The sequence below is a fragment of the Frieseomelitta varia genome, unplaced genomic scaffold (genome assembly GCF_011392965.1).
Source record: "Frieseomelitta varia isolate USP_RPSP 00005682 unplaced genomic scaffold, Fvar_1.2 scaffold_1023, whole genome shotgun sequence".
NCBI lineage: Eukaryota > Metazoa > Arthropoda > Insecta > Hymenoptera > Apidae > Frieseomelitta > Frieseomelitta varia.
The window spans coordinates 80,522-108,261 of record NW_025108666.1 but is presented as its reverse complement, the minus strand read 5'-3'; the positions used below and the strand labels follow the sequence as shown (position 1 = coordinate 108,261).

The following is a 27,740-nucleotide window of genomic DNA, read 5'->3' as shown; positions in this document are numbered from 1 at the left end:
GGCAGAATGATCGCGTTAGGAAACTTCATTTATTTATATTGCGTGTAATTTCGCGGTTTTTAACGTTATGTTAATTTACTTTCATTGAAGAAGTTTCTTGCATTTGCCTTCGTAAAGAAAGGGATACGTAACGTAAAGCCTGCGCGATAGGTAGAGAATTATAGTGTCTTATATAATTATACAAATAAAACTTTAAATTGATCTTTGTTGACATAACCAAATTAGCAATGTCAATTGTAAATTTGTTTATAGATATGTTTATTATATCGTTAGATTGGAATTGAAAAAGAAACACGCTATAATCCATTCATTTCGTTTTGATGACTGGAAACATTGTACATGATTTTGTTAAAATATAATTCAATTTGAATTGCTCTTATTTCTAAACATAACACTTTTGTTCTGTACTATTTGTATCAGTGAGTTAAATTTTTTTATATTATCTGGTATGAAGGTTATATCAACGTATTATATACGTGTAATAATTGTTTACAAATTGTTAGATAACGACAAAATTCATTTCTGTACTTTTTATTATTTATGTGTTTTACTATTTATTTGTTTAAAGTACAAAATTAAATAAAATTTTACAATAAATTATTATTACACGTTATCTTTATTTAACGAAGATTTAAGAATTTAAATAATCATTATTAATATCATTTCATTAATTACAGAGTATAAAGTAAACAAGATGATAAAGAATGATATATTTAGCGAGAGTGACGAAGGAGAAATAAAATCAGACTTCGAAGAGGATTTTCAAGATGAATTACAAAATTTTCCTCATGTTTTAAGATTCATTCAAAGAATGCGCGATCATATTAAAAAACAAAACAAAAAAATTACCAAATTAAGAAATAAACTGCACGAACATGTGAGAGTTGCATTTCTTAAATATTGTTATATTATTTCTTATGTTTTATACTTTTATTTGTTTATAGAAAAGTCAAAAATTAATGCAAAAGAAAGCGTTAATTGACTATGGAACTCAAACGAATCCTTTGGAATATGAAAAGGAGTCGTGCCAAGATTGGAATGTTAACAACGATAAAACAACATCTAGTATTATACAGCAAGTTAAAGAAGTAGCTGAGTCTGCTTTGTTGCAAACTGGTTTTGTTTACGAAGAAACTTCTGGTTTATATTATGATTACAATAGTGGATATTATTATGACGCAGTGAGTATTTATGTAATAACTATTAAACTATTAAATTTTCATTAATAGCTTTTACATGTTACATAAAAAAAAATCTGTGTTTCAGAAACAAGGTTTATATTATGATGGTAATACAGGTACATATTATTATTATGATGAAGCTAGTGGAACATATCAGTTCCATAGTCAAGTATCTGTGAATGAAGCAGCTGTACATGTGCAAAGCAAGAAGGACCAGAAGACTAGAAAGTCAATTAAGGTTGGAATTTAAATTATTGTTATGTAACCTACTTTTGAAGAAAATCGACCATACAAGTAATTTCTATTTCAGGTTTCAGATGACATACATGAATTAATAAGTGGCCTTTCAAACATATCAATTGAAAAATACAGGCGCCAAGCACTAGGTAATTATCCTATGCTCTTAATATGCACACATGTCTCTCTTGTAGGATGAGGGGAAAAAACGCAAACTTGCAAAAAGAGAAGAACAATCGGAAGATGAACTTGAGGAGGGTGAATGTTCAAGCAATGACAGTGACAGCAATTCTAGTGACGTTACTCCAGAATTATATACTAGTAATGACAGTGACCATGAAGAAGATCAAGGTTTATTTTTAATTATTTATTTAATTATAACTTTATAACCTCATCTGTATAAAAGATATTTTATTGACTAACTTTTACATTTAATTTAACATTTGATTTAACATTGTATAACTTTTAGATTTCTTTTTTTTTAATTACATATATGACTCGTCATATTTTAGTTATGTAGATTAATTATAATGATGTAATTAATGTTATAAATATGCATTTGCAAATGATGGGAATATTTTATGATTGGAAGTATATTGATTAATTTTTCGTTGTAACAGTTTAATTTTTTTTTTCAGATTTAGCAAAAACTTATCCGCCGTGCATGAGAATTATAGTTAAAGAAACTAACTTACCAAAATTAAAAATTGGGAGCCTTTTTGTTGTTGCATACACCGGTGGTTCAATTGGTCGAGAAGGTGACCATTCTGTAGTTATACCAGATATAAATATCAGTAAGGTAAGTTAAAAATAGGAATTTGTTTTAAAAGACATTAAATGAAACATTTCCGTGTTTCAGCATCATGCTCGCATTTTATTTAATGAAGATAAAAAAATATACGAGATTACTGATATGGGATCAAGAAATGGCACGTTCTTGAATGGTAAAAGATTATCTGTGGCTAAGCAAGAATCTGAATCATATGAAATTTCACATGGTTCGATCGTACAAGTTGGTACTACGAAATTGTTATGTCACATTCACAATGGAAATGAAACCTGTGGTCATTGTGAGCCGGGACTTGTTCAACAAAACAATAACGCGGAAGAGAACAAAAGTTCTAAAAAGGAACAACATAAACAAGAATTAAGACGGCTGAAGCACAAGTTTGGGGTAGAAAAAGATAATGTTGCAAGTGCTAGTCAATTAGCATCAGGGTATCAAGATAGAGCACAAAATCGAAGACAGTGCATTGGTTCTTTGAATCATCATGCTAAAACACAACAAAGTTCAATGGACACGTAAGTAACTCATTTGTTATATTAAACTTTGAAAGCCAATTTAGAGCCATTTTATATTATTTTATTTTATTTTCTTAATTCCGTTTTTGAAACTTAATTCTGTTCTGTATTATTCTGCAAATAAGGAAGTTCGTTTTCTTCCATATTGCGTTTTAATTCACATGTGTTTATTACGTGTATTTACAGATCAATAACAAAGGATAATAGAGGATTTAAGTTGTTATCAAAAATGGGCTGGTCCGAGGGACAATCCTTAGGAAAAGAAGGAGGTGGGCCAACTGAACCGGTAAGTCTTAATTCATATATTTCTGTTTATCTCAACAAATTTATTATTATATCATTTTATATTGGATTTTATTCGAATTAATATATCACTTATGGCATACGAATAATATAATTATGTTTCATACGGAAAGCGTTGATGTTGAAATTTATGACTATTTTAAACAGTTCAACTATTTTGTCGGTTTATCGCATTATATATTAACATTTTTGAGAATTTTTTCTAAAGAAAAAGAAATTTTTAAATTTGGATAATATAGTTTACATATTTATAATTATAGTACAATTTTTTTTAATTATTCACACATGGATATAATTAGTTAATTGGAACAAATATTTTATAATTGAAACATTCAATCTCGACAATTAACTTTTAATTAAATTGAGTTTGCTCTTCTACTATATACATGCTTCATATTCTTCAAAAATTAATATCTAATAACAATAAATCGGATACAACAAGATAGAATCTAAATAAGATAGACTCTGTCGATTTTTACTATTTTCTCATACTTCTTCCTCTTTATAAACTCTAAAAACCAAAATCATGTATAAAATTAAAAAGCATATTCTTAGTGCAACTTGCTTGATGCTTTTCTACCCAAACAATTCAAAAATCCTTAAAATTCTTTCTAACATGAAGTATGTGTCAATCAAAAGACTGACATGACTCTCGTAATATGTTCTAAAGTATCCGCGCCAAATGTCTCGTCTGCATAGCTCTTAGAAATGGCCTTCCAGACGCCAGATGCTGACGGTATGTAAACGGTGGTGTCGACGGAAAACGTCGTTCTCCGCGTGCATATTAGCGTGGCCGCGATGCCGATGACGTCAATCGGCAATTGCGGGATGTTTCTCGTTTCACCTTCCTCCTCCGGTGCGTAACATCGGTCAGACCTAGTGTAGCACGTGTGTCCAATGCAAAAGGTGCATAGAAACGTTGGCTGGCTGAGCCACTCATTAGTCGAATGGTCGCGTCACTGCAATCCGGCCTCGTTCGCCTTTTTCAGGCGACGTACTAAAAACTACCGGCTGCTGTTGCTGTTGTTCACTCTTTGCGTGCCTTCTCTCTTCCTTCCGTCTGCTTCCACTACCGCCACCGTCACCACCCTCTGACTGACCCGTCCGATACACCGTATCACACTGACACACGTGCATCGCATATACATTTAATACAGACGCGGTGGATAGCGTGTGCAAAAGCCAGACAGCAAGCTGGATCTGGCTGCTGGTGATGCTGCTTACTCGTCCGGCCGCATCGCATTTCGACGGCGACGAAACGAGCGCCGACGGCACGAGCAGAGCATTCGTATGATAACGAGCGTAACTCTGCGAGACATGAAACGGAATAGTAGAGGGGATCGTCACGAGGGGCAGAGACGAAAACGGGAGCGACAGAAGAGGTGTCCCCGGGTAATGAATGCAAATGTATTGAAATCCAAATCATTATTTTGTCTAGACGCATCGTATGCTCTATTGCACACTCTCAGCTTAAGGAAGAGCTGGAATGGCAGAGGGGGAGGGGGAAGGGGAGCACATAGCGCGTTCCTCTATGGGGGAGGGGAGGGGGGGGGGGTGAATTATATTATAAGGGAGAAAGGTAACTGAGAAGGATGGAAGCCGTTGTTTTCTCTCGTCTCTGTGTACCTTGACGCGCGTCTGCTAAATTTGCTTGTACACCTTTATCCCCGTGATGTCCGACAACCTCTGGTAAATTTATCCGTGTGACGGTCTTCCGTCTCGTTGCAATCCTCGTGCTTTCTCCCTTAAAACAACGTTTGACTTTTGTTACTGTCGCGTGATCCCATGGTACGTATGTACTTGTGTAGAGATGGAGAAGAGAGTCGGTGCTTCTTCCTGCGTTAACGAGTGTTAAATATAATTAATATATTTACACGCGTCAGCTGTTACGCAACTTTACAGATGGTAAAATGCACGTGTTTCACTAAGGTTGCGGAAAAGGAAGTCGATTCGAGATACGATAGTCTGTGGAATTTTCTTCTTTTCGAATTACTGTAATTTCTTTGCAAGTAGAAATGGTACGGTTTCGAACGTACATGCGTTACGTGATTCAATCGTATACGTATGGTTAGCTTTCAAATGATTAAAGATACGTTAGGATCGCGTGATTTTAAGGGAGAAATATGATTTACAGCTTTACAATTTGGAATTTTTATTACGGTATATCTCTTAGATATGAGATCGAATGATTTATTTGTGCATGTACATTTCATTGCGCGTTTCACAAACGCACTTAATAATAATATAATAATAAGCTGTTTCATTATTGAATTTTTCAATTAATAAATGGTTATTAATGGAACGAAATTATATTAATTGCCTGTACAGTACATCGAATATTCGTAATAACTGTGGTATAAATCATAAAATTTTTATACTCTTTTATAATCCGCTGACAAACATTTATAATCTTTTTCTCTTCGAAAAGGAATTTATTATAAAATTAATCAAATTTCTGGTCGATCTTATTCCAAATATTTTCATTTAAAGTGCAATTATGCTTCTTAATATAATAGTATACTTATTATATTTACTTTGACAAAGCAGATATTATTTACGAGTGAAATAAAATTCGACATAAAATCTAAATCAAATTCGCGACTGCATAACATTCGTGGCCACTTTACATCACAACCGTGTTACAATTTTACATCGATCACCACCCCCGTTTTTACGTGTGTCCATTTCTGTTCTCTTTGTCGAATCTGCATGACCTACATCGTAAACTGGAAACACGTTCATCGTCGTAGAAAGGACTGCAAAAGGTAGAAGGAGGAGAGACAGATGGTGACGGTCTTGGAGAGTGAATCCCTTCGAGAATCCGTAAACCAGACATTGTAAAGCTCTCGAATAGCGATTGCCAATAAATCACAAGCATACGATAAAGTGTAAAATTGTCCCGTGCTATGAAAGTGCCGTTAACAGTGTGTAGGCGGGTGCGTGTTCTATCTGGTTGAATGAAATCTCGGCAGGTTCGTTTATTTGAGTGCTTTCGCTCAGGGCACAAGATGAAGCGAGAACTTTTTTTCTTTTTTATTATTGGTTCGCGTAGTAAAGGATCAGAGTAGAAGATTCTCGATCCCTAACAAGACGCTGAAGATAACGAGACAATGCAAGTTTCATTTGCGTGCTTCTTCGACGTGGAAATCAATAACCTTTTGTATGTATATTTTAAAGATGCTTCAAGTTTGTATCGTTTAAACGATGGATATTTATGAATAATTAAAAAAAAAGAAGAACGTGGTAGAAAATTACTTTACCATTAAATATTGTAGAAAATATTGGATATTTTTGCATATTGTACTTCAAAACATATCGAGTGGGAGTTTACAAATTTATTTTATCATCGTAGATCAACAACTCAAGTTTAGTATATTTCTCAAACAACGTAGACAATTTCAGCGAATTCTATTGTTTCGAACATTTAATCTTCTTTATTATACCCTGTCGTTTATAAATAATGGAGTGAGCTTACAATTTACTCGGGTCTGTAAAGTTGAGCCGATTCGTAACGTCGATCGTTAAACAATTGCAATTGAAACGGGATCGGTGCAACGCGTTACAATTCGCTGCCGCCATGTGAGGCTGCCTTAAAGTGCATCCGGAAACTGCAACAATTTCATTTTATGGACTTTCACGTATACCGGCTGTTGCGAGCTATTTCACGGGTTACAGCGTGAACATCCACGATAGTGCCTTTTACGATTTACATTCATTTCCATATTGCATCTTCTTGCCCTTTACAGTACCGCGAGGAAAAACCTGATTGATTAATGACGTAATAAATAATCCAGCGTAGTCTCGCGAGGCAATGAGGCTTTCGTGGTGCTTCCATAAAATCTTCCATTGGAATAGCTCTTCTACGATCTCTCTTTGAGCTCTTCAAAAAGTTTCGAATCGAGCTCTATTGCCGAGATCTTTACATTTCGTAGCTCTCTGACTTCTATATTGGACACTCGTATATTTTTCTTTTAAATATTCCAGTGTTAAACTGTTTCAATCGTGATATTCAATTGTACCATCTGCTTACATTTTTTTTTGTTGCAAATCGTACGTTAATCACGTACTTGGCCAACGAAAGAGTTGATCATTTTCGTTTTCGAGAGTCTCGGTACATCCTCCCTTCGTCTGTTCCCTTCGTCTGCCGTTTCTCCGATTCGCTTTCGACTTTCGTCTTTCCCCGGGACGATCGGCGGGCGCGTCCGATCTGAGAGTGTTTTGATTCGCGCCAGATCCAGCAGTAAGGAGAAAAAAAAAGAAAAGAGAGAGAGAGAGAGAGAGAGAGAGAGCCGGATAAAAGTGAATCGTAGGTCTTGACTCGCGACTCTCCCGGTCTCCTGTTTGTCCGCCAAAACCTGTTGCTGGCGTCCTCCTCCTGCTCGTTCCACTGCCTTGTGCGCACCTTCTATTCATCCACCGGCCCCTTTTTCTTCTGGCGAAAGCAAAAATAGTGGTAAGAGAAGAAAAAGGCGCACAAGGGGGCAGAGTGCAGCGAGGCTCGCGTATCGAACGAAGATGGAAAGATCGGGGCCAGGAGAAAAGGAGCGACAGGGAGCAGGAGGAGCCAAGATAGAGGAAGAAAGAGAAAAGAAGAGAGAGGGTGAGAGGGAGAAGGTTCTGAGCGGAAGTTGTACACCAAGTGTACGTGTGCAGTTCTGCCGCAGGTGGTACGACGGAACGCAAGGTCGTTTCGATATTATGTAATGCAGAGAGGCAAGAGAGTGCAAGGATACGGCGAGGATCAGCTCTCGACCTCCCTCGGTTGCCCCGGAGGGGCCCCATTGTTTTTGGAATTCGGGACAACGTTGGGAGATCATCGTCGAAAACTGAGAAAAAAACCTTTCCTCACGGCTATGTCCGTGCGTTTCATCTTCTCTTGCGTTTTCCTTTTGCCTTCTCCGATCCGTGAAGCTTTGATTTTAATGGAGATGGTTGGAAAGATCTTTTCGTCCGGCTCAAGAATTATAAATACGTAATGAAAAATATTTTATAATCTTGGATATAGAATGTTCGTAAATTTCATGACAGCCCACGATCACAATCTTTTTATTTCTTCTCATAATTGATATAGCAGACCACGATATAAATACTCGAACATCTAAAATGAATATTGTTACAAGAATTACTTGTCACAGAGACAAATCCTTATTCTTAACACTCATAAAATAATTCTTTCCTCCACAAATCTGTTAATCAGTCAGGGGATGTCTTTTAACAGCAAATTACCTTACGTTTTATAATATTCGTTTATCTTATTTACTCATCGATCCACGTTCATTCAAGTAAATATCCGTGTCCCACGTAACTCGATGGCTTTCTCCTTTCTTTCGTCGTCGTCGCTTCGTTCGGTCGCGGTCGAACGATATAGAGTTATGCAAAAAAAAAAAAAAAGAAAAAGAAAAAGAAATGTGGAACCTTTATCTACGATCTCTTCGTTCATTGCTATGCAGATATGCCGATTTTTGCCGGTTCTGATCGGCCGGGCTGCTTCCACAGCATCGGCGGATTCGCATCTCCATGCTCGAACGATCCTTAAGGGCTCTCTGGCCGCAACTTCCTCAGAAAGTTCTCTTCCCCTTCGTTCTCTTCACGCTCGTTCACTCACTGGAAATTTTCGTTCACGCATTCGGACACTTTCATTACGCCGGCTAATTAACTCTCGAAGAAGCGTATGGCCCGATGTACCGGATAAAAGCGGCCGTAGGAGCCTTCCGCGCGATTATAAGTCACAATCGTAAGCAATTAATAATACATCAGCCATAGATTAACGTCCCGGCCGTGGCGTCGCGCTATATTATCGGTTATGGCAAAGATCAACGGCGATAAATTCTGACTGTACTCTGTACAATGCAGGCTCCCTTCGTCGCTTTTCTGACAGCTTTTCTAGTTTCTTTATGATTGGATGTTGCTTGTCCTTTCTTTTTATGGTCTGCAACTGCGTTCGAGTAAGATGCGAAAGTAAATTATACTGGGGCAAATGAACGTTAATACGATCGTTCTTCAGTGGAATGGAGGGCTGAATATTTGTGGAGGGGGGGTATAGAAAATTAATATGTATAATGTATCGAAATTTTTTACAAATCTGTATAAAAGTAAATTAGTTGATACTTATATTTAGTTATATTAAATATTTTAGAAATTCATTTCTATGTTTGGTTTTTGTCATTCTCGCATTTGAAAGTGTGAGTTTTCTTCTTAATTACTGCAAACGTTATAAATGATTAATATTAATAAAGTTGCTTGTGCCTTTATAATTTCTTTACGTCATTCGATTGTTCTTTGCACGTTCTGCATTACTTACAATTAGAATTTCTTTAAACTTCCAACCACTGGTTATTGACGAAGAAATAATTTTACAACCTTGTCCCATAACGTGAACATCTTTAGGGGAAAGTGTATAAAAAATAACGAGCGAGAAGATCCGACGACAGCAGTCACTTGCAATTAGTCGGTCTGTGTCTACTCTGTAAATTATGAAAATTACAGGACGAAATTTGTAACGCTGTTCCTTAACTTTAATTCTATATACTTGCGCCCATAAAGTTACTTCGGTACAATTTTTAACGGCTCCATAATTGCGCCCTTTTGTATACACAGTTCCTGGGCGTGTACCGCGTCATATATCTGCTGCATTCTTTATACAAACTGGTTTTATTTATTTCAGATCGTTAACATTAAGTATTAACCGAACCTATTATTTAGCTATCGCTGCGCGATTTGTCGTGATTATAAATTTAAATCAGAGGGCAATATTTTACGATCGTTATGTATGTTCTATCGTGATATTTGTTTATATAGCGATCATTTACAGCTAATTTAAAAGAAATCGGACGAAAGAAATCTTTCGGTGCTGTACAATTTATCTGCATTTGATTATATCGAAAAATTGTCGATGTTTATCACGACCGTGTGTAGAACAAGTAAATTAAATAATTCTATCGTTCTGGTTTCTACAATATTTCCTTTAGTAATGTTTCTCAGAAATCTTAATTAGATCTAATCGTCAGAATTTCTTTGGTATCAAGAGAGGAGTCTGCCTCTCTTGTCTTTCTTTGATAAAATGTTACTTCTAATTTCGCTCGTCTGGTTTTGAAAATTTGAACGTTGTTAAACAATTATATTTTTATAATTTTTCTAGTACAACGAAAAGAATACAAGTAAATAGTCAAGGAAAAGAAACACTCTCGTGATTTACTTGATCCTCATTAGTATTCGTACATAATTTATATCTTAGTTATTTATTCATGTTATGTATCTAGCATATCAATGTGAAATTAACAACGAATGAACAACACCGAGGCACAAGCTGCTTGTACTTAGAAATTTTCACTCTTTTTTTTGAATTGCAACATCTCGTCTTGTAAACACTGTGCAAACTTCGAATCGAATTAACATCAACGGCGATAAAATCGGTGAACGTAGGACGTTGGACAACTCCCTTCTGTCGATAAACAATGGATTTGACATAGCTGTGTACAGTGGTGTGCAAAAGCGGCATGAAAAATAGATTTTTAATTTTATATCCCGAGATAGCGAGATTGAAAGAAATGTTGATTAGTATTTGATGAAATTCCAACACTGTAATGCAATCATGAATATATTAGCAAAAATTCGAACCATTTTGAGAAATTAATGAACGGTGATCTTAAGCATACAAAAGCGTTAAGTGTACTTTGAACATCGAGATTTATTAATATTAATAAATAATTGAGATACGTACAAATGTTCAAATAATATATACAAGTGTTTCATTAGCTTCATTCTTATATAAGTTAAAATTTTTTAAAATACCTCGCATGGAATACAAAACGTGGAATCGCTTAAATTGAAAACTTTCGCACATCATATTTTATATGTAAAAAAAAGAGAAACGAAAGGATGAGAAACGAGTGTTTATGGCATTGAATTTGGCTTTTTGTAATTTCGTTATCTGTGGCCAGACTTCTCTCAGACACGAGGTACCCACACTGTGTAAATAACTACGTCTTATATACGCGTGAACGTGAGTGTGCGGGTTTTTAATCTGCACACTCATTGCGTAGTTAATTTATGCATAAACCGAGATGTGACATCATCGAAATCAATCTTCCGCCAAGTCAGTGTAAATTGAACGACCACGCTGACTCAAAGGTCTAAAGCTGTAAATTTATATTTCATTGTAGATGGAAAAAAAGAAATCGTATGACATTTACATTGTAATTATCGCCGCGACATGCGATAAATCAGCGACGAGCTGAAGATAGTTTTAATAATTCTTCGAGTGCAATGGAAATAGATGGATCGTGGTTCTTTTATGAACTGCATTATTCATCTTTATCGATTCTTCTTTATTATTGCTAGTTTCGCGTAAAGAGGAACGGTGTCGAAGCTTGGGGTACAGTTGAACGTAAAATATCAGCTGGTTCATACATAAAGTATAGAGACAAGTCTGGTTCCCTAAGATGAATAATTCTGCACCTTGTATGGGGTCATCTTCACAGAGTTGAGGCAATTTTGGTTAAATTGATCGAATATCTGACAACTTAGCTCAGTTATCTATCCATCATCATCCTTTCATATTTGCTATTTTTATATTATCATATTTGTATATTTTATATTTTCATATTTACATATTTTGTATATTCATATTTGCTATTTTTTCCTATTTTTACATTAGCAACAGCAAGTGATTAATAATAAGATTAAATCTACTCGATTAAAACAACACTAGTCACAAAAATATTCAGGCCTTTAGTAAGGTGAAACATTATCTGGGTTTCTACGAATCCTATCGCGTAAGAATGATCTTTCCAGACCGTGATCTAGATCCACGTGGCTGGGTCGGTTCGTGGGCCCATTGGAGAGCAGCAGGAGCCAGGTCGGTTCCTCCTCTCTAAATTAAATCCCGCTTCCGACGTGCGTCAGTCAGACATCGAAATTTCCAAAGTCACTGACGAAGCATTCTTTTAATCCCCCTGGGGCGAGTCTTCCCCTTGGCGGTCGCACGGTCTACCGTTCTCTCTCTCTCTCTCTCTCTCTCTCTCTCTCTCTCTCTCTCTCTTTTTTCCTCTTTCTCTTTGGCAATACGGGACTAATTCTCCGGGGCAGCATGAATGCCTGGTTTCACCGTGTTCGTCGTGGTTCAACGTGGGCGGCAGGGGACTACGCAGGAGAGAACAGGAGGAAAGAAGGAAGGAAGGAAGGAAGGAAGGAAGGAAGGGAGGTGGTCTCTGTCCTCCTTTGCTCGCCTGGTTTTGTAACGCGAAGAGGGAATGCTAGGAAGGACCCTGATTGTGGGGTGAATGGAGAACGCACAGGATTTATGGTACGCTAACGGATTGGGAGAACGGAATGGAATCGAGAGAAAGAGGGAGAGAGGGCGATTGGGCAAAGAGACAGATAGACAGACAGACAGACAGACAGACAGACAGACGGACGGACAGACAGACAGACAGACAGACGGACGGACAGACAGACTGGGCTGCGAGACAGAGAGAAAGAGGTGGCGGCGAGGACGGCGAGGAGGAAGGTAAAAAGGGAGGAGAAGAAGGAAAAAGGGCAAAGAGAGAAGTTGTAGCGGTGCGTTTCGTAAGGGGCGCGGGAGGCAACAGGTGGGAACCCACTGTCACAAATAAATCCAACACAAACGTCCCTGCCGTCTAGACGCCGATCCGCTGACTAACCATGGGTACCAGATTATCGCGCCGCTTACTTTCTCTCACACACACTCTCTCTCTCTTTCTCTCTCTCTGTTCGATGTAGTCTTCTCTCTTTTCTCTTGTTTCCCTTTCTACAGCTCTGTGCGCGTAAAAGACAGTAGTCAATCGAGGAAGAGGGAAAATGAAAATTAGAGAAAGATAGAAATCATTTCTGGGGATGATGGTGCATGAACAGAGTAGTACGTACGTATGTACGGGGATATAGCGACAGCAGAAGAGAGGAGAGAAGCGTGAGAGAGATAAGAAAACCTCTGGTAGATAGTGGCGGACAGAGACGCCTCGTCCGCACCGACGACGGGATCAGAGATTGTGCAGGTGTCGTTACACACGCTCTCGAGCGTAAACGCGCTCTCGCGTGTAACGCGCCGTTGCGGAGATAGGTGCACCGCTTGGCATGCGGGTGTACCGTCAGATTGGCCAGCCATCGTTGTCTGCACCTCTGCTGCCATAGCGCCACAGATTGCCTGTTTACTCCGCAGAAATCTTCTTTTTGTTTTTTTCTCAATTGCCTCCGACAGATACCCGCATATTCGGTTGTTCGCGCGAACGCGATTTCCTCGTTTTATTAGCTCTTGTTTCCGTACTCGCTTTCGTGGTTTTCCACGTTTCGCGCTTACGGTTACTTTCAGTGGAAAGTATCCTAGTCGTAGGAGTTGGACTCAAGTAGATCGTGCTGTCTGACTAGTTGGACGTTTCGTGGAACGCTCGTTTACACCTTGTACATTGATATTTTCTTTTCTTTTTTATTGTGCATTGAAAAAGTTGGAAAGATGGAGTTTCCAACTTGAGTTTCAGCACGTGGTTTTATGACGTGCACGTGATACGCAACTTGAACATTGGAGAGCATGTATTCGAAATGATGTAATTTTGAAAATCACTCTCAGTCTTTATAACAAGGGACGTAAAATACATGCATATACAATGAATAATGTAATTTAATCAGTAGTAAATCAAAGTATCAACCCTATTTCCCTTTTCTTTTATTTTACATTATTAGCAATTATAATAATTGTAAGTTGTAACCGAAATACAGATTGATTTCAATTTTTAATTTTACTTCGTGTTATATAATGTTTTAATGTTTCTTTTTTTTTGGCAATGATACAGCGCAGTGTTGTATTATCGATTGTTCTTAACTAATATATGTAGAATCCGTTTAAACGAGCTGTCTATTAATTTAGCCATTTCGCGAATGATTTTGTACAACTTAGCCGTTTCCTGATTATTGCGCTTATTTGAATTCACGGCAGACGTCACGAAAGAAGTTTTCCATTTAAACGTGCATCGAATCAATGCACCGTACGTGAACGCAATGCAGCCGTAAGTGCTTGTGAAATGAAGGGGATCGTATCGCGTTATAACGCAATATTCTCACGTTGCAAATATTTTAATCGGAGTACTGGAACGATACTGTCGAATGAAACATTCATTATGTTCTGTGAATGGATTATGCTGTCTAGCTCAATGTATTTCCGTTGCAGAAACGAAAGCAACTTGACGTAACGTAGGAATAAAGCATCGATCACAGAATGGACACGCGACTAGGCAAAATTTAAATATTTTTCCTGTCAAAATTATATGAACGTTTAATTATATTTTTTTTTCAAAAATACGTTGAATTATACGTATGAACGTTTCGATACATTGCGAACAATTTGGACTTGATCATTTAATTTTATTATAACACAATGTAAGATATAAATCGAAATGAAGTATCTTAAAAAAGATTAAATAATTTAACTCGAATTTAGTTTTAGTCAATTAAGACTCGTTCATAATTTATTTCTGTATCTTCATAGCAAACAAAACTTCACTTTTCAATACGTCTCGTAGATATTTTAGCTTTCACGGTTGTCAAATCTAACTGTAAAACATTCGACTATAGAGAATCTTTTCTTTGTGGCAGTCAGCCACAAAACCAAAGATCTAGATATCTAGAGAATTACGGCGTCAACTCGAAACGACAGACGCCAAGAAATGATTAATTAAAGTCGATCAAAAACGGGCTCGGTCAAAAATTCGTTGGAGGACGATTGGCGCGGTAAGAAGTCGACCAGACCGGTAGGTGCAGGACATAAAACCAGGACAAAAAGCGTAGGCTGCCGGAGATTAGCGAAAAATGCGGCGGTAAAAAGCGAGTAATAGGCGACGGCTGGCTGCGACGGAGTTTGAGAACGGATCCGACCATGGAGCACGATACCCCAGGGAGACACGTAGAGACGGAACGAAATTAACCGGAGCTCAGCCAGGAGGAACCGGACGCGAGCGCATAATGCTGTGCACACAGGAGAGCCGCACACGTGCGCGCGTAACCACGTCGTCAGTTTAACAGTCTGTCCAAGTATGTATGTGCGCGCGTGCACGTTCACACGTGTGTACGTGTACGAGAGACGGTAATACGTCCGTATGTCGGCTGTTCGTAACGTTAGCCAGGCTAGGAATCCGGCAGCCAGGAGCGGTCGATCGGTCTAGACGAGGTGTGCGTCCATGCCCGCCGACACACAGAGGCGTACATTATCCGAACAATCGACCAGACCCGACATACAAATATGTACAACGAGAGATCTATTAATTACAACCAGCAGCAGCCGGCTCTGACTCGTATCGACGAGCGCGAACCGACCGTTCTCGCTGAATCCCGTGGAAACGGGACGCGACCAGACAGCCCAGAAAGAACACGATCATTGCGCATAATTGAAAGTTTCTTTGGGTCCTTTTGACGAAATAATTGATTAAACGATTAAAGCGCTGGCTGGAGCGATGTTTGCCGAAGAGCAATTAAAGAGCGTTTAAGCGCTTCGACCCGGGGAGGGGAGGGGAGGGAGGTCACGAAACAGAATGTTATTTAATTTCGCGCTCTTCTTCTCCGCGGCTTAACGTTGCTGATGCATTCGATAGGTTAATCGGAGGATTAAACCTTGTTGGCGGTGGATTGGTATACTCTTCTTTTTCGTCAGTGGATAAGGAATGTAGTTGCGCAAATTATCAGAGAGGAAATGCGCGGTTCAGCCGGATTTCCATTCATCCGGATCAGACACGGTTCCATTAAATCGCGGATATGAGCTTCCACTGTACGTGCAAGGTGTAACAGCTTCCACGTTACGATTTTATTTTCAAACAAAGAGACTGAGATGATGAATTTCACACCGGGATTACCATTCGTTAAATATTTTCAATCGCGTTGTACGTAAGTTTGAATTTCTGCAAACATTTCAAGTGAAGTTTTTGCCTTTCGCTCGGCACTGTCAATAAAAAAAAAAAAAAAGAAAAACACTCTCCTGAAAGGGAAGAAATGAATAACAAACTCTTAGATGAAAATTCTAAAAGATGATCAATCAAGATTCAAGAATCTAGCTCTCCTTTCCTACAGTTTCATAACTCGATCAAAAAACAAATCAGTCTCCACGCATAGGTTCAAACGTCGCAGATCTCCAATAGACGCAAATGTCGCGCACACTTCAATATATCACAGATTAAATTAAACGTTGATTAAATTAAACCCTGAAATTCTTCCCATCGTCCCACGTCTCCGGTATCAGCTATGCAACTCGACTCACCCCATACTCGAGTGTGTACCCCGTCATCGTACATCCGTTTTCTTCGCCGGCGAACATCTCCGCAAATTAGCTTGCCGTCAACGTATCCGCCCCCCCAGAAGGGACGACGTTAAACGACGTGTACCCGTCGCGCGGTGCTTCTCATCGCGCGGATGATCGTCGCGATCAATCAGATCGGCGGGGGAGAAGAAAAAAAGGAGGGAAAAAAGGAGGAAACCACCCCCTCCCACCTCCGGCCACGGTTCGAGGTCTGCTGCCGCCGCGATTATTCGCCGGCTAGATACGCTGTTGAAACGCCGTCTCGTCGGAGGTGCATATCCTAGTGGTAGTCGAAGTAGAAGCGACGTATCGCCCGCACACACCGTGCGCGATAGGTCGGTTCTCCTATCGCCGCCAGACGGCTTCCGTCTGGGTAAACACACCGACGTGGCGAGCAGCCTGGCTGGCAGGGCTTACCGACTACCTAGGGACATCCATCACAGGATTATCGCACGACCATGCTCGCGCGCGGTCAGGACGTGCCGCTTCTCTCTCTCTCTCTCTCTCTCTCTCTCTCTGTCTTTCTCTGTGTCTGCTCTCCATAAAGCCGCCAAAGCGTGCATGTGCAAGCGGCCGGAGTGCCGCATGTAAGACTACGTCTGCCCGCCGCCTGTCTCGACGTCACCTCGACGATTCATCGGCGTGTACGCATTAAACGAGCCTGGAATTGACCGATAAAGTAGTCGAAGAGTTGGCCGGGAAGGGAAAGAGTGGAAGAAAGAGCATAGCAGGGTGGAAAGGGATTGACCTGACTGACGATAAGACGAAGGGATGAAGAAGGGTATTGGGCCGGGGCGGATAAAGATGTGATCGAACGTTTAAGACGGGGATAGAGGAACAGCGAGGAGTAGCATGTTCTTTCGGATAATATAATTATCCATTACCACGTTGCAGTTGTGGAAGATGAGATAGAATGAGATGGTTTGGATATTGATAGTGCAAGTTTGTGGAAAGGGAAGTAATGATATTTTTGGTTAGACAGTGTTAAAAAATGTACTTGAGGCGATAGACAGTTAAGCGACTTACATCTGTTGACGAAATTACGCGTGAAAAAGACGGAAGGGAATGAATAAAGCAGGAAGTGAAATAGGAGGAAATTGACTGACCACCGACGTCTGGATCTACTGCGTGACTGGTAGCCGTATAAATTAGATTAGACTCACTGAACTTGTCTGCATTTATTTACGTGACTATGCTGTCGTAAAAATCAAAGAACGGCAAGACTAAAGAGAATAAAAACATACGTATACATTAATAAACTACCAACATAGTAAAGTATAATTAAAAAATCCCGGATACACACGTCTTTTTTTAAATTTAAATTCGTGTTTGAAAGTAACCATTCTTGAGTGCCTTGAGAATTTATTAATTAATAAAATCTCTATTAAAAGATCTTTTTTTTCCGTTCTATTTTCTTATATATAATACAAAAGAAAAAAGAAAAAAAAGGAAATACACGTAGCAAAAAAAAAAAAAAAGTGTAAAGTAACACTTAGATAATAAGTTGTAGAGAACATGAGAAAAAAAGAGTGGCAATGAAGAATATGAACGAGAGACGGAAGGAAAGAAGCTAAAAAGGTAATAAGGTAGGACATTGAAGTAACGTCGCGTCGAGTTTGGTCAGGATGTGCGGCATCTCTGTGTCTGCTTTCCATAAAGCCGCCAAAGTGTGTATGTACAAGCGTCTGAATGCTGCATGTAAGACTACGTCTGCCCATTTGTCTATATGCTTGTCTAGGACGGATGCACATGCATGTGTGTGCATTCTGCGAACGAGACATATGAATGAACAAGTGACTGGCAACGATCTGTTACCTCGTTTCACGAACGAAAGCTCCGTCTGGTCGTTCGTTCCATGACATTAATTGTCTACCTGAACTTTTTTCCATCTTCACGTGTACCTCTCCATGGGGAAACATGTCTGGTGTAATAATTGCTTGTGTAAATTGCATAGAATGATGTAATTCATTCTAAAATGATTCTAACGATCTTGACGTTCGTATTATAATCAATGAATTTTACAGCAATATAATTCCGATGTTCTAGCTAATCGAATTTCGATTATCATCTGATAATATATAATCGAGTCAAATACCTGTAGTTAACTAATGAAGAATTCTGTCACGAATTAAAGTAAAGCTACGCTAAATTATGATGCGACGGTACTTTGTCAGAAAAGTGTCGTAGAATGATTCCTATCGTTCAAGTGAGTCTTAACTCACAATCGGGGGCGTATTCACACGTACACACAGACACACGTACAGACACAGAAGTTGAAGCGCGAGGAGAAGCGACGGTGGCGACGAGGACGAAGATACCTGCACCTTAGTTTATCTAGTTTAGTCTAGCAAGTCCAGAGTCTATAGACGACCAAACACTAATTAATTCTGTGCAAACATGTCGCGGCTCAGCGACCAAGAGATCGTTGGCTCCGATGGCTGCGCAAGAACGTTCCTCCAAGAGTGGAGGATTCGTAGAGTTCCTGGGCGTTTCATTTTGGACTTGCTTTCGAGTATTTGCCGGGGAAAACGTTGACCGAAAGTAATTGGCCCACATTTTCTGAGTACACGGCTTCCGCTCTTGCTGCCTTAAGTTATTTCAGTGCACGCTTCACGATCAACGTCGCTTTTAATTCGATCTACTGAAGAGGGACTGTTTTCTTATTTCTTTTGTAGGCAGGAACGCTCCTCTTCGAATCACTCCGGGGAAAATAAATTTCAGTGAAGCGACGTTTCGACGATCACGACAAAAAACGTGATAATTTTGTCGTAGAAAATTGTTAAATGTTTTGAACTGTTAAATGTTTCTTGCTGAATATTATACGAGTCCTTGTAATCGTATAGTTATAATCAGGTTGACATTTCCTCGCCGAAAATGTATTTGAAATTAATTATTTTCAAAGTCAAGAACTTTTACTTTTGTAAAAGTAGAACATTTACAGTCATTTACTTTCAAGAATATTTACAGTCTCCGTAATCCAGCAATGAAATATCAGATACATCGAAAGACATCAAAACTCTCAAAGAAACAAAAGAAACGAAACTGTTTCCAATCATCCAAAAAAAAAAAAACCACCGATTATCGCCACCGTCTTTATCATCCGTTTCTGGCAAAGCAATTTCCGAAGGGAACAACATAATCACGGCATCGTTGCTGGAGATCGAATCGCGCTGGCACGGCTGTTCATTCAATTTTCGCTTCGACAGCCACCAGTGTTCGAGAGACAGACGGTGCAGCAGGAAAAGAAAAGCGACGCCGTTTGAAAGCCGCCGAAGGAAAAGCGCGAACAGAAAGAGAGAGGGAGAGAGCGCGAGGCGCGACGTTTATTTCTACAGGTAACACAGAGAGTCGTCTCCACCACCACCACCACCACCACCAGTAGCAGCAGCTTCACCGCTGCCGCCTCTGGCAGACATAGTGGCGACGTTGTAAACGAGCAAAGTTTCGAACCCAATATGCTGTCTCCGCGCTCCGTAGAGCCCATATTCAACCTGTCAAGGTGCTTGGTGCACGTGCGTCCGCGTCTCGCTTCCCGGCATGCCAGACGGGCAAACCGGGACAAACTTTCGAACTGGCACAGACCGTCTGGCACCCTACCACCTACTGCCGGCGGACCCGCGAATTCTCAATATGTTATTGTACTAGCGGCACCATTTTATCTGTGGGATGCCTCCGCCGACTGGCAACGAATGAACGAACGACCGACTGCTGTCTGGCTACTCTCTCTCTCACACTCTCTGCGTCTGTTCGGCTTGGGAATTTCGCTTCCACCGCCGTCCCGGCTCGGGTGGCCTGAAAGTTCAAAGGTGCACATGCACCACGTTGCCTCGATTCCGGGCCGAGATGTCTCCTTTCTCTCGTTGGAAATCGTCGACGTCGGCCGCACGGTATTGCACCGCCGCTGGTGGCCTGGCTTCCTCGCCGAACACGGAAACCAACGGGGAACAACCGCGGTCCTCGGGCGTGATCGCGCGACCTCGAGTTTGCTCACTCGGGGATGAAATTTGCCTTCGTGCAATTTCGATCGGGTGAAATGCCACGCTCGGGGGAACACGACGTGGTGTTTTAACGGCAGCGACATTTTCTTTCATATCCTCTTATTTCTTCTTCTTCTTCTTTTTTTTTTTTTTATGACAAAACTCGAAATTGAAACGTGACTATCTAAAATGTTTCTTTAGTTGCTTGATGAATTAGAAACTTGTCTTTCGTTCTTATTTTCGTTAGATATAGTTTGCAATTTCTTTGATGGCGAGAAGTGGAATGGAATTGTAAGTGGATGCTGGATGTTCTCCGTTTGTAAAGGAGATAGGATTAGGGGCTGTCGTTACGTTTATTTATGATAAGTAGTATCTGCAAAAACGTGAAAGTTGAATGAAATTTTGATAGGAGAAATAGGTAACAGACGTGGACATTATGCGACGACGAGTTTACATCGTTTAATTGATATAATCACGGTATATTGCCTCACGCTTTTCTGTGCCATTCATCCAGTCGGCTTGGCCTATTTGCCTATTTTCCACCCTTTTAGTTCTCATTTTGACACCGCGCATCGGTTTTCGCGTTTACTTGTCAGGAGTTCTATGCTTTATTGTTCATTTTGCAGCTACTCTTTCGCAACGTAATATTATTACATTTTCTTAATTGACATCGATAAGTCATCAATAAAATCATTTTGCTATAGCAACGTGTATAATTATAAAACAGAGTTGCTGACAAATTGCCAAATTGTCTTGCGAAATAATCTAAATTTTATTTAGTGGAAGATCGCAATTGAACCCTCGATTGAATTCGAGCTAAATTAAACATCTAGTTTAATTTTGTGTTTTGCATGATAAAAGACTATCAATACCATTTTTAATGCAATTAAATAGATCAAAATTCAGTAACTTGCTTGAACTCTGATTTATATTTAAGAAAGGAATTCATATTTTCCTCGTCGTAATGAAATAAATAAAATTTAAACAGAGATCTATTTTACAATATAAAAATTCCCAATATAAAAAAATCCCAGAGTATTAAAGTCTAGAACGTTTCAAAAAATTTCTTTCTCCCTCGTACAATCGACTCTTCTCAAGAATATCCCGGTGATTTGATCACGCGATGTAAAGATTTAAAAGCACGAAACCCATGGAAAGTTCCAAGTAATTAGAAAATAAATTTCCGACTAATATTTAATTACTGTTCGGTTGGGATTGGTTGAATTATTTGAAATCTCATGGCTGATGCCGCCTCGACCTGGCTGAGACAATGATTCATAAAGCAAAGAGTTTTCTCATAAAGTAAGTATGATAATGTAGGTCGCGACATTCGAGCGACGATCGATCGGACTCGATGGAATTAATTCAATGATCGAACGTTGTTCGGTTCACTTGGCCGTCTATGGCTTATATTACGAGGCTGGCTCTCGGTTCAGCCACCGATTTATGTCTGTCTGCATCGTACATAAGAAAACGATCGCGCAGCTCGATCGTCCCACAGACACTTTTAATCCGTTTTTAATAAGTAATCCGGGCATCATTGTCTCGAGCATCTGTCCATCGTGAGCAGCCGTGACAATTTTAGACTCGAACGATCGATAGCCCGCGTGCTACAGTCTTTTAAAGATCGAATTGAGAAGACTGCTGATTCTCCGTACACTCTCATTTTGTGATGGAATCGAGAAGAATCTTATTTATTCTTTCCAAACGATTAATAACGTATAATTACAATGTAATTTCTGTAGTTGAAAACTTTGTGTTTCATCTTCTACAATAAACGCTAGAAATAAAAAATTTTCTTGCAGATATAGATTTTGATATATTATTACTATCATAAATATTCCTGCTATTCAAGGCAATTTTTCTTATATGCATAGATTGAAAATTCTCTACTCGTAACAGATAATACGATGTGACTGATTACTTTCGGTCCAGTTGCAGCTTAATTATCGCCAATTAAATCTCGTAGTACTTGTCCGGCACAAAGGCAAATGCTTCATTAACTCATTGAGAGTCAACGTTGCGTTAATGCAATATTTGCAGTTTTTTTTTTTTTCAGCCAGGTTGCATTATCGAATTACGAAAGGAAATCTCAATGATCTACTTAATGTTCTTCCGTCGGCATTTCTTCACCCACTTCCATCCTACGATTTTATGTTAGTTTCAAGAAATTGTAACATTTAGGGTACATGTACCGTCTTCTTTTCGTACCTCTAATTTTTATCTTCTCCCCCTAATTTTAATCATCTTATATTCTTTAAATTTTCTATAAGGTATTTAGTATTCTGTGATATCGCTTTTTCAAGCAACTTTCAATTTCATTCAGTCATTTGTACTATAGTTCTATATCCGCAATCACGATTTTAATTCTATAGCATTATGGTGGTATTTCTACAGTGAACAATTTCAATCTTATGATCGATGAGAAGTATGCAAAGCGTCAGGAATCGAATAGCTCAGAAATTCAGCTGATCTCTCGGAAGTGACTAAAAGACTGGAAACTGGCGGCGCGAGATTATAGCAGGAGGAGTCGCCTATCGGGGGTAATAAAAGGCACGCGACGCGTTATATAAAAGTTAAGTAACCGTTCAAAATTCACCAGGCGATGACTCAACGATGAGCCATCAGAAAAACTAATTCCGTTGCGAGATAACGTTTCGGACCTTCAACGGAGATTAATCATCTTTGTGACATAATTCAGGTAAAATATATATTCGCGGTGGTTCCGTTGGCTCTATAGCACGGACGGTGGGGAGGGGGAGGTAGAAGGGGGGATGAAAAGAGATAGAGACAAAAGAGGAAAGATGGTCGTGGTGTTCGTCTTTTGCGAGCAGCAAGAGAACGGACGAGCGAGCGCCAGTTATAATATATATAAGTGGTCTAAACAGGCCAGACGGATGCATCATCGCCATCATCGTCGAGCGAGAAAGCGAAACTCGAGTCGAGCCGTTTTGCTCGTAAACGTCTCGCGGGCTCGTCAATCGAGTAACGAGCGCTCATTTTACGCGCACGATAACGCGTCTGTCGCTCGATCATGATCTGTTCTCGTCTTTCCTTCGGCCATCCTAGTTTTCGCGAATTTCTACCTACCATCCTTCGTTCATTCGTTGCTGCGGAGTATGATGGCTCCGTGGGTGGCGAGAATGTTACATGCATATAGGATTCTAGCGATAGAATTAAATGTTGAAATTGGAGAATTGTATAGTAGTATATTTGGGGAGGATAAATTTTGCAAGTTAACCACCTTTAGATGTTTGTTGTGTGTAAATGACTTAGGAGCAGGGTGATGTCTAGAATAGAGTAGTGTTTTAGAGCGAAGACGAAAACTATTAATAGTAGGCAATTTGTAATTAATATTATTACTAATATTCTTAATATTCTTTTAAGTGTTAACATTTATTGTTTTAGAATATTACTTACAATTTTTATCGGCCTAAAACTTGTGTCATGTTAACGTGGTACGATGAAGATGGATAGTAGGTGTATCTGTGTGTGTTTAATATTTCTTGTTTTAGTATTAATATCTTCAAATGATATTATGTATTATCATGGACTTTCTTTCGTTTATCAATTATCGCTAGTGGAAATGTGGTTTGTGATGAAATTTTCTATAAAGATAATTGCAACTAAAAAGAACTAGGACTTTAAGGAAACATTTTGCAACCCCGTTGATGATGATCTTTCTTGATGACGAGCGGCTTGTAGCTTTCATTCCCTTGTAGTCCAATCCAAGAGATTTTTATATCACGATAGAAATAAAGCTTTCGAAGTGACAAACATTTGCACGTTTATGCATTCTTGCTTTGAGAATAATATTACATCGATTGGAAATTAATTCAATGTTGCACGTTGGAAAAATTGATCGGCACTCCAAACGATATTCTCGCGGCAAGAAACTGTCGTAAAAATTAATGCAGCGACCCAATATTTATCAAAGCCGTGTTAATTATTATATTTCGTCATTCCTTAGTTTACCGTTTCCTTAATGAGTTATTTCTGCGGCTTGATGAATTCCACGTAGGCGAAAGTAAGAACACTCGACTCCGTTAATGCCTGAAAACCATTCGCCTGTATTGCATTTTGCAGCTGCTTCAAAGTTATAAACGAGGTTCTTTTAAGATATAAGCAAGTGGGCAAAGAAACCTTATGAAATGCATCTCGAGATTTTCCGTGGCGTTTGCCTTTCTGTAAAACCACTCTCAGATTCCTTATAATCTCTAGTGGTTAATATTTAACACGATAAATTCAATTCTCATCCTTGTGGATCTTTCCCTTTTGGCGATTTTTTTCAATTACTATTTTGTTTTTCATTTACTTGTAAAGTTTCGTACATAAGTAGAAATTACAAATACAATACGATTGTACAAAAAGTTCTTTGTACGTCTCGTGAGTTCAATTTATTGTGAAATATAATTTATCATACATCTCTATTCGATAGAGACTCGAAGTATGTTAAAATTTCAAAAAGATACAACGACTGTCCAATTTTCATTTATGATAGTTTTCGTAATATTGAAACTTCAGTCAGTGACATTTAAGAACGAAATCTCTTGGAAAAATCTGTTCCATCTAAAAAGTCAAAGTGCTCACCAAGTCTTCTGGCAGTAAAAATCTGTTTTCTATCTTTCTTGCTCTTTTGTTTCAAACTGACGTTATCCCTTCGGTCTGATCTGTCAATTTTATTATCAGTTCACTCAGCGTCTGACTTGTTACGACGCTTTTCTTAGATGTTTTCGTCGTCAGCCCTCGGACCAGACTTTGTTTTCGTGCTAGAAATCCTATCGTCGTATTTCCTTTTTACGCTCTTTCCATTCTTTCGTTTTCGCCTCTTCTCCTTTCAACCAAGTAAGTCAAGTGTCGACGAAGCTAGATAGGGCCTCATTTACAAGCCAGACGGGGTAGGCCACTTGCCCCAAATACGCGTCGAGAGAGGGTATTCTGCCCAGTGGTTGCGACTCATAACTTAAAATAACCCTTCCCTTCGGCCGTCGCCGAATAATCTTTTCGTCTTTTCGTTCTTCGATCCTGTTTCTCCTTTATATTCGTACTACGAAGTTGACGAATACGCGAATATAAATTGAGCGTACTGAGCAATATAATTAGATGGACAGGCAATTGCGTTTTAATTAGGTTCGATAGAAACGACTCTTATAATTTGATTGAAGAATTTCTTTTTTTTTTTTTTTTTATTAAAGACAGTTGCACGATAAACGAAGTATTTCCTTTCTGAAAATTTTGTAATGAAAACTACGAGACAGGTATACCTTAAAATACCTATATAAAACTGCATTATTTTTAGAAAAGACACAATACTGCGTGTACTAAAGATGCAATACACGCGTGTCGTAGGCGGAAATTCAATGTACACGTCGACATTTTTTCCACTATACAGATGCCGTCGTTGCATTTTTGATATTGGAGAAAAAGTCAACAACCTTAAAACTGCAGCAAATTTATGCTGTCTACGCGTATCATGTCCACTTGCTATAATTAAACGATAGGATAAAAAAGAGAGAAAGAAAGAGGAAGAAAAAAAGGAAAGAGAAAAAGAGTAGAAACGTTGTTTATGCAAAACAGCGTATGAAACATTACGTGGGAATAAAAGTTTGCTTATCTTGTATTCATTTATGCTCTGCTCGCAGGTATCTTTGACGAATAATCCGAGCAAAACCGGTCTCGGCGCAGCCAGCGAATTTCCTACAATCGAGCTAGATTCTACGACGGAAAAGAAGCAGGCGTTGTGGCGAAAGACCCAGCAACGTTACAAAGAAATAACCGATCATGCGAAGTAATTGCACGGTGAACCGTTTACCTGGGGAAACGGTTGATTTGCATTGCACGCGCTTTTTCATCATCTGTCACGGTAAGCGAAGACAATTACGTTCAACCGTAACAATTATCATTCACCGTCGCGCGGAACACCGCGAAATTTCGCAAACGTTGACGCCAATTACTAGACTAGATAACATAGCATAGTTTGTATTATATTATGACTTACATCTTCGAGTAAAGAAATGTTTGAGAATTATTAGTAAGTATTGATTTCTGACTGCATAAAGAGGGAATTCGAAGGATCCAATTCAGTGGGATATAATAGTATGTGGTATATAGATGAATTTATACGGTTATATTTGTAACGTTTCTCTGGTATGAGTGAAAATATTTTTGTAATAAATGACATTCTTCTCTTAGTGTTCATATTGCGTGTACATACATTATGAATGAGTTATTACCGAACCATCTTGTTTATTCTTGTTTATTCAATCTACACTGTAAATTCATTATTTTACATTTTCCAGTCCTTTATCCGTGATATTCATTCTCATAGTAAATTTCCTCGCTCTTTCCTTCTGCCAGCTGAAATAACTATATGCATCCTATATATTTCCTGTACCTGGATCCATCTTTTTCCTTGCTTTTCAATTATAATGGAAATTTCTTGCTTTTCTGGTATCACTTCAGATTTATCTCATTGAAATTGCAATATTATGCAAGTTTAATCGATACGTGCAATATTTCAGATTTTATAAAATATTCGCAGGTAAGAACACACACGATCGTTATAAATATTTTTAAATTATTATTACCTTGGAAATTATTAAAGAAATGTTTTGAAGTAATTTTAATGTGCCTTACGAGAATATTTGACCGCTTATAGAAACATTTTATGAATATAATATGTATATTTCATACAAAACATTTTAAAATTCCATTAGCATTATTTGAAAATGTACATAGAAAGTACAAGATATATATATTGCAAACATACTTTTGTTAATGATCATCAAACCATTGAAACAGTCAGTAAATTAATAAAATTAATAAATTAATTTATAAGCTAGTATAACTAATTAATATTAGTGAGATCATTTTACAAATAGCCACGTCTCGTTACAACTTACCATACTTATAAAGAATTTGTTTTATAAGCGTTCGAGTACTTTCACGAGTCACTGTACAGAACAAGGATGTGCAAGTACCCGAAATTTGCTAGCCAGATTCAATTTGGCTGAGTTCTCGCGACATTCAAGATTATAATATAAAATATACGAGTCAGAATTTAACCTTTACTCAGAATTTAGGAGCGTGTTTTATTTAGTTTATTCCTTTCTTTAAAAATCTTGTTTTCTATTTCACTGATAGAATACTTTCCAAAATTATACATGATATATATTCTTTATCCGTTATGTTACGAATTAAAAATTTTATCCTCAATTAAATATTGAACATCGCGTCTTTTCGATCTGAATCGATCATCTATCGGACTCATCCTATATCTCGAATATCCTCTCGAACCCGACCGACTTTAACCCGACCTGAATCTAAAATATCGGGTGCTCGCACGCTTCTAGTGCAGAACAATTTCAACAATTTCAAGTTTCCATCGATCATCCAACGCAGCTATTTTCCAACATCATTAAGCTGTTAATATCACCATGAAGAGGG

General features: G+C 38.6%; 1 protein-coding gene across 5 annotated transcripts; it reads left to right on the top strand.

Annotated features, from left to right (window-relative positions):
- Positions 1–4: 4 nt before the first annotated feature.
- On the top strand, positions 5–26,344 carry LOC122527309 (angiogenic factor with G patch and FHA domains 1). Of its 5 annotated transcripts, none has more exons than XM_043651392.1 (10): positions 5–150; positions 274–419; positions 678–877; positions 945–1,181; positions 1,267–1,419; positions 1,613–1,769; positions 2,057–2,217; positions 2,278–2,720; positions 2,907–3,006; positions 25,937–26,344. In XM_043651392.1, exons 3-10 carry the CDS (start codon positions 695–697, stop codon positions 26,084–26,086), a joined length of 1,584 nt encoding a protein of 527 aa, XP_043507327.1. In that variant the 5' UTR covers positions 5–150; positions 274–419; positions 678–694; the 3' UTR covers positions 26,087–26,344. The 5 variants fall into 5 exon arrangements, with proteins under 5 accessions (XP_043507327.1, XP_043507321.1, XP_043507302.1 ...); XM_043651386.1 differs by having other exon boundaries at positions 274–446; XM_043651367.1 differs by lacking the exon at positions 274–419.
- Positions 26,345–27,740: the final 1,396 nt, after the last annotated feature.

Coding starts and splice junctions, on each gene's coding strand:
- LOC122527309 (XM_043651367.1), top strand. CDS start 695: ATGATAAAGAATGATATATTTAGCGAGAGTGACGAAGGAGAAATAAAA. Junction 1,420..1,612: donor AGACTAGAAAGTCAATTAAG/GTTGGAATTTAA, acceptor TCTCTCTTGTAG/GATGAGGGGAAAAAACGCAA. Junction 2,721..2,906: donor CAACAAAGTTCAATGGACAC/GTAAGTAACTCA, acceptor GTGTATTTACAG/ATCAATAACAAAGGATAATA.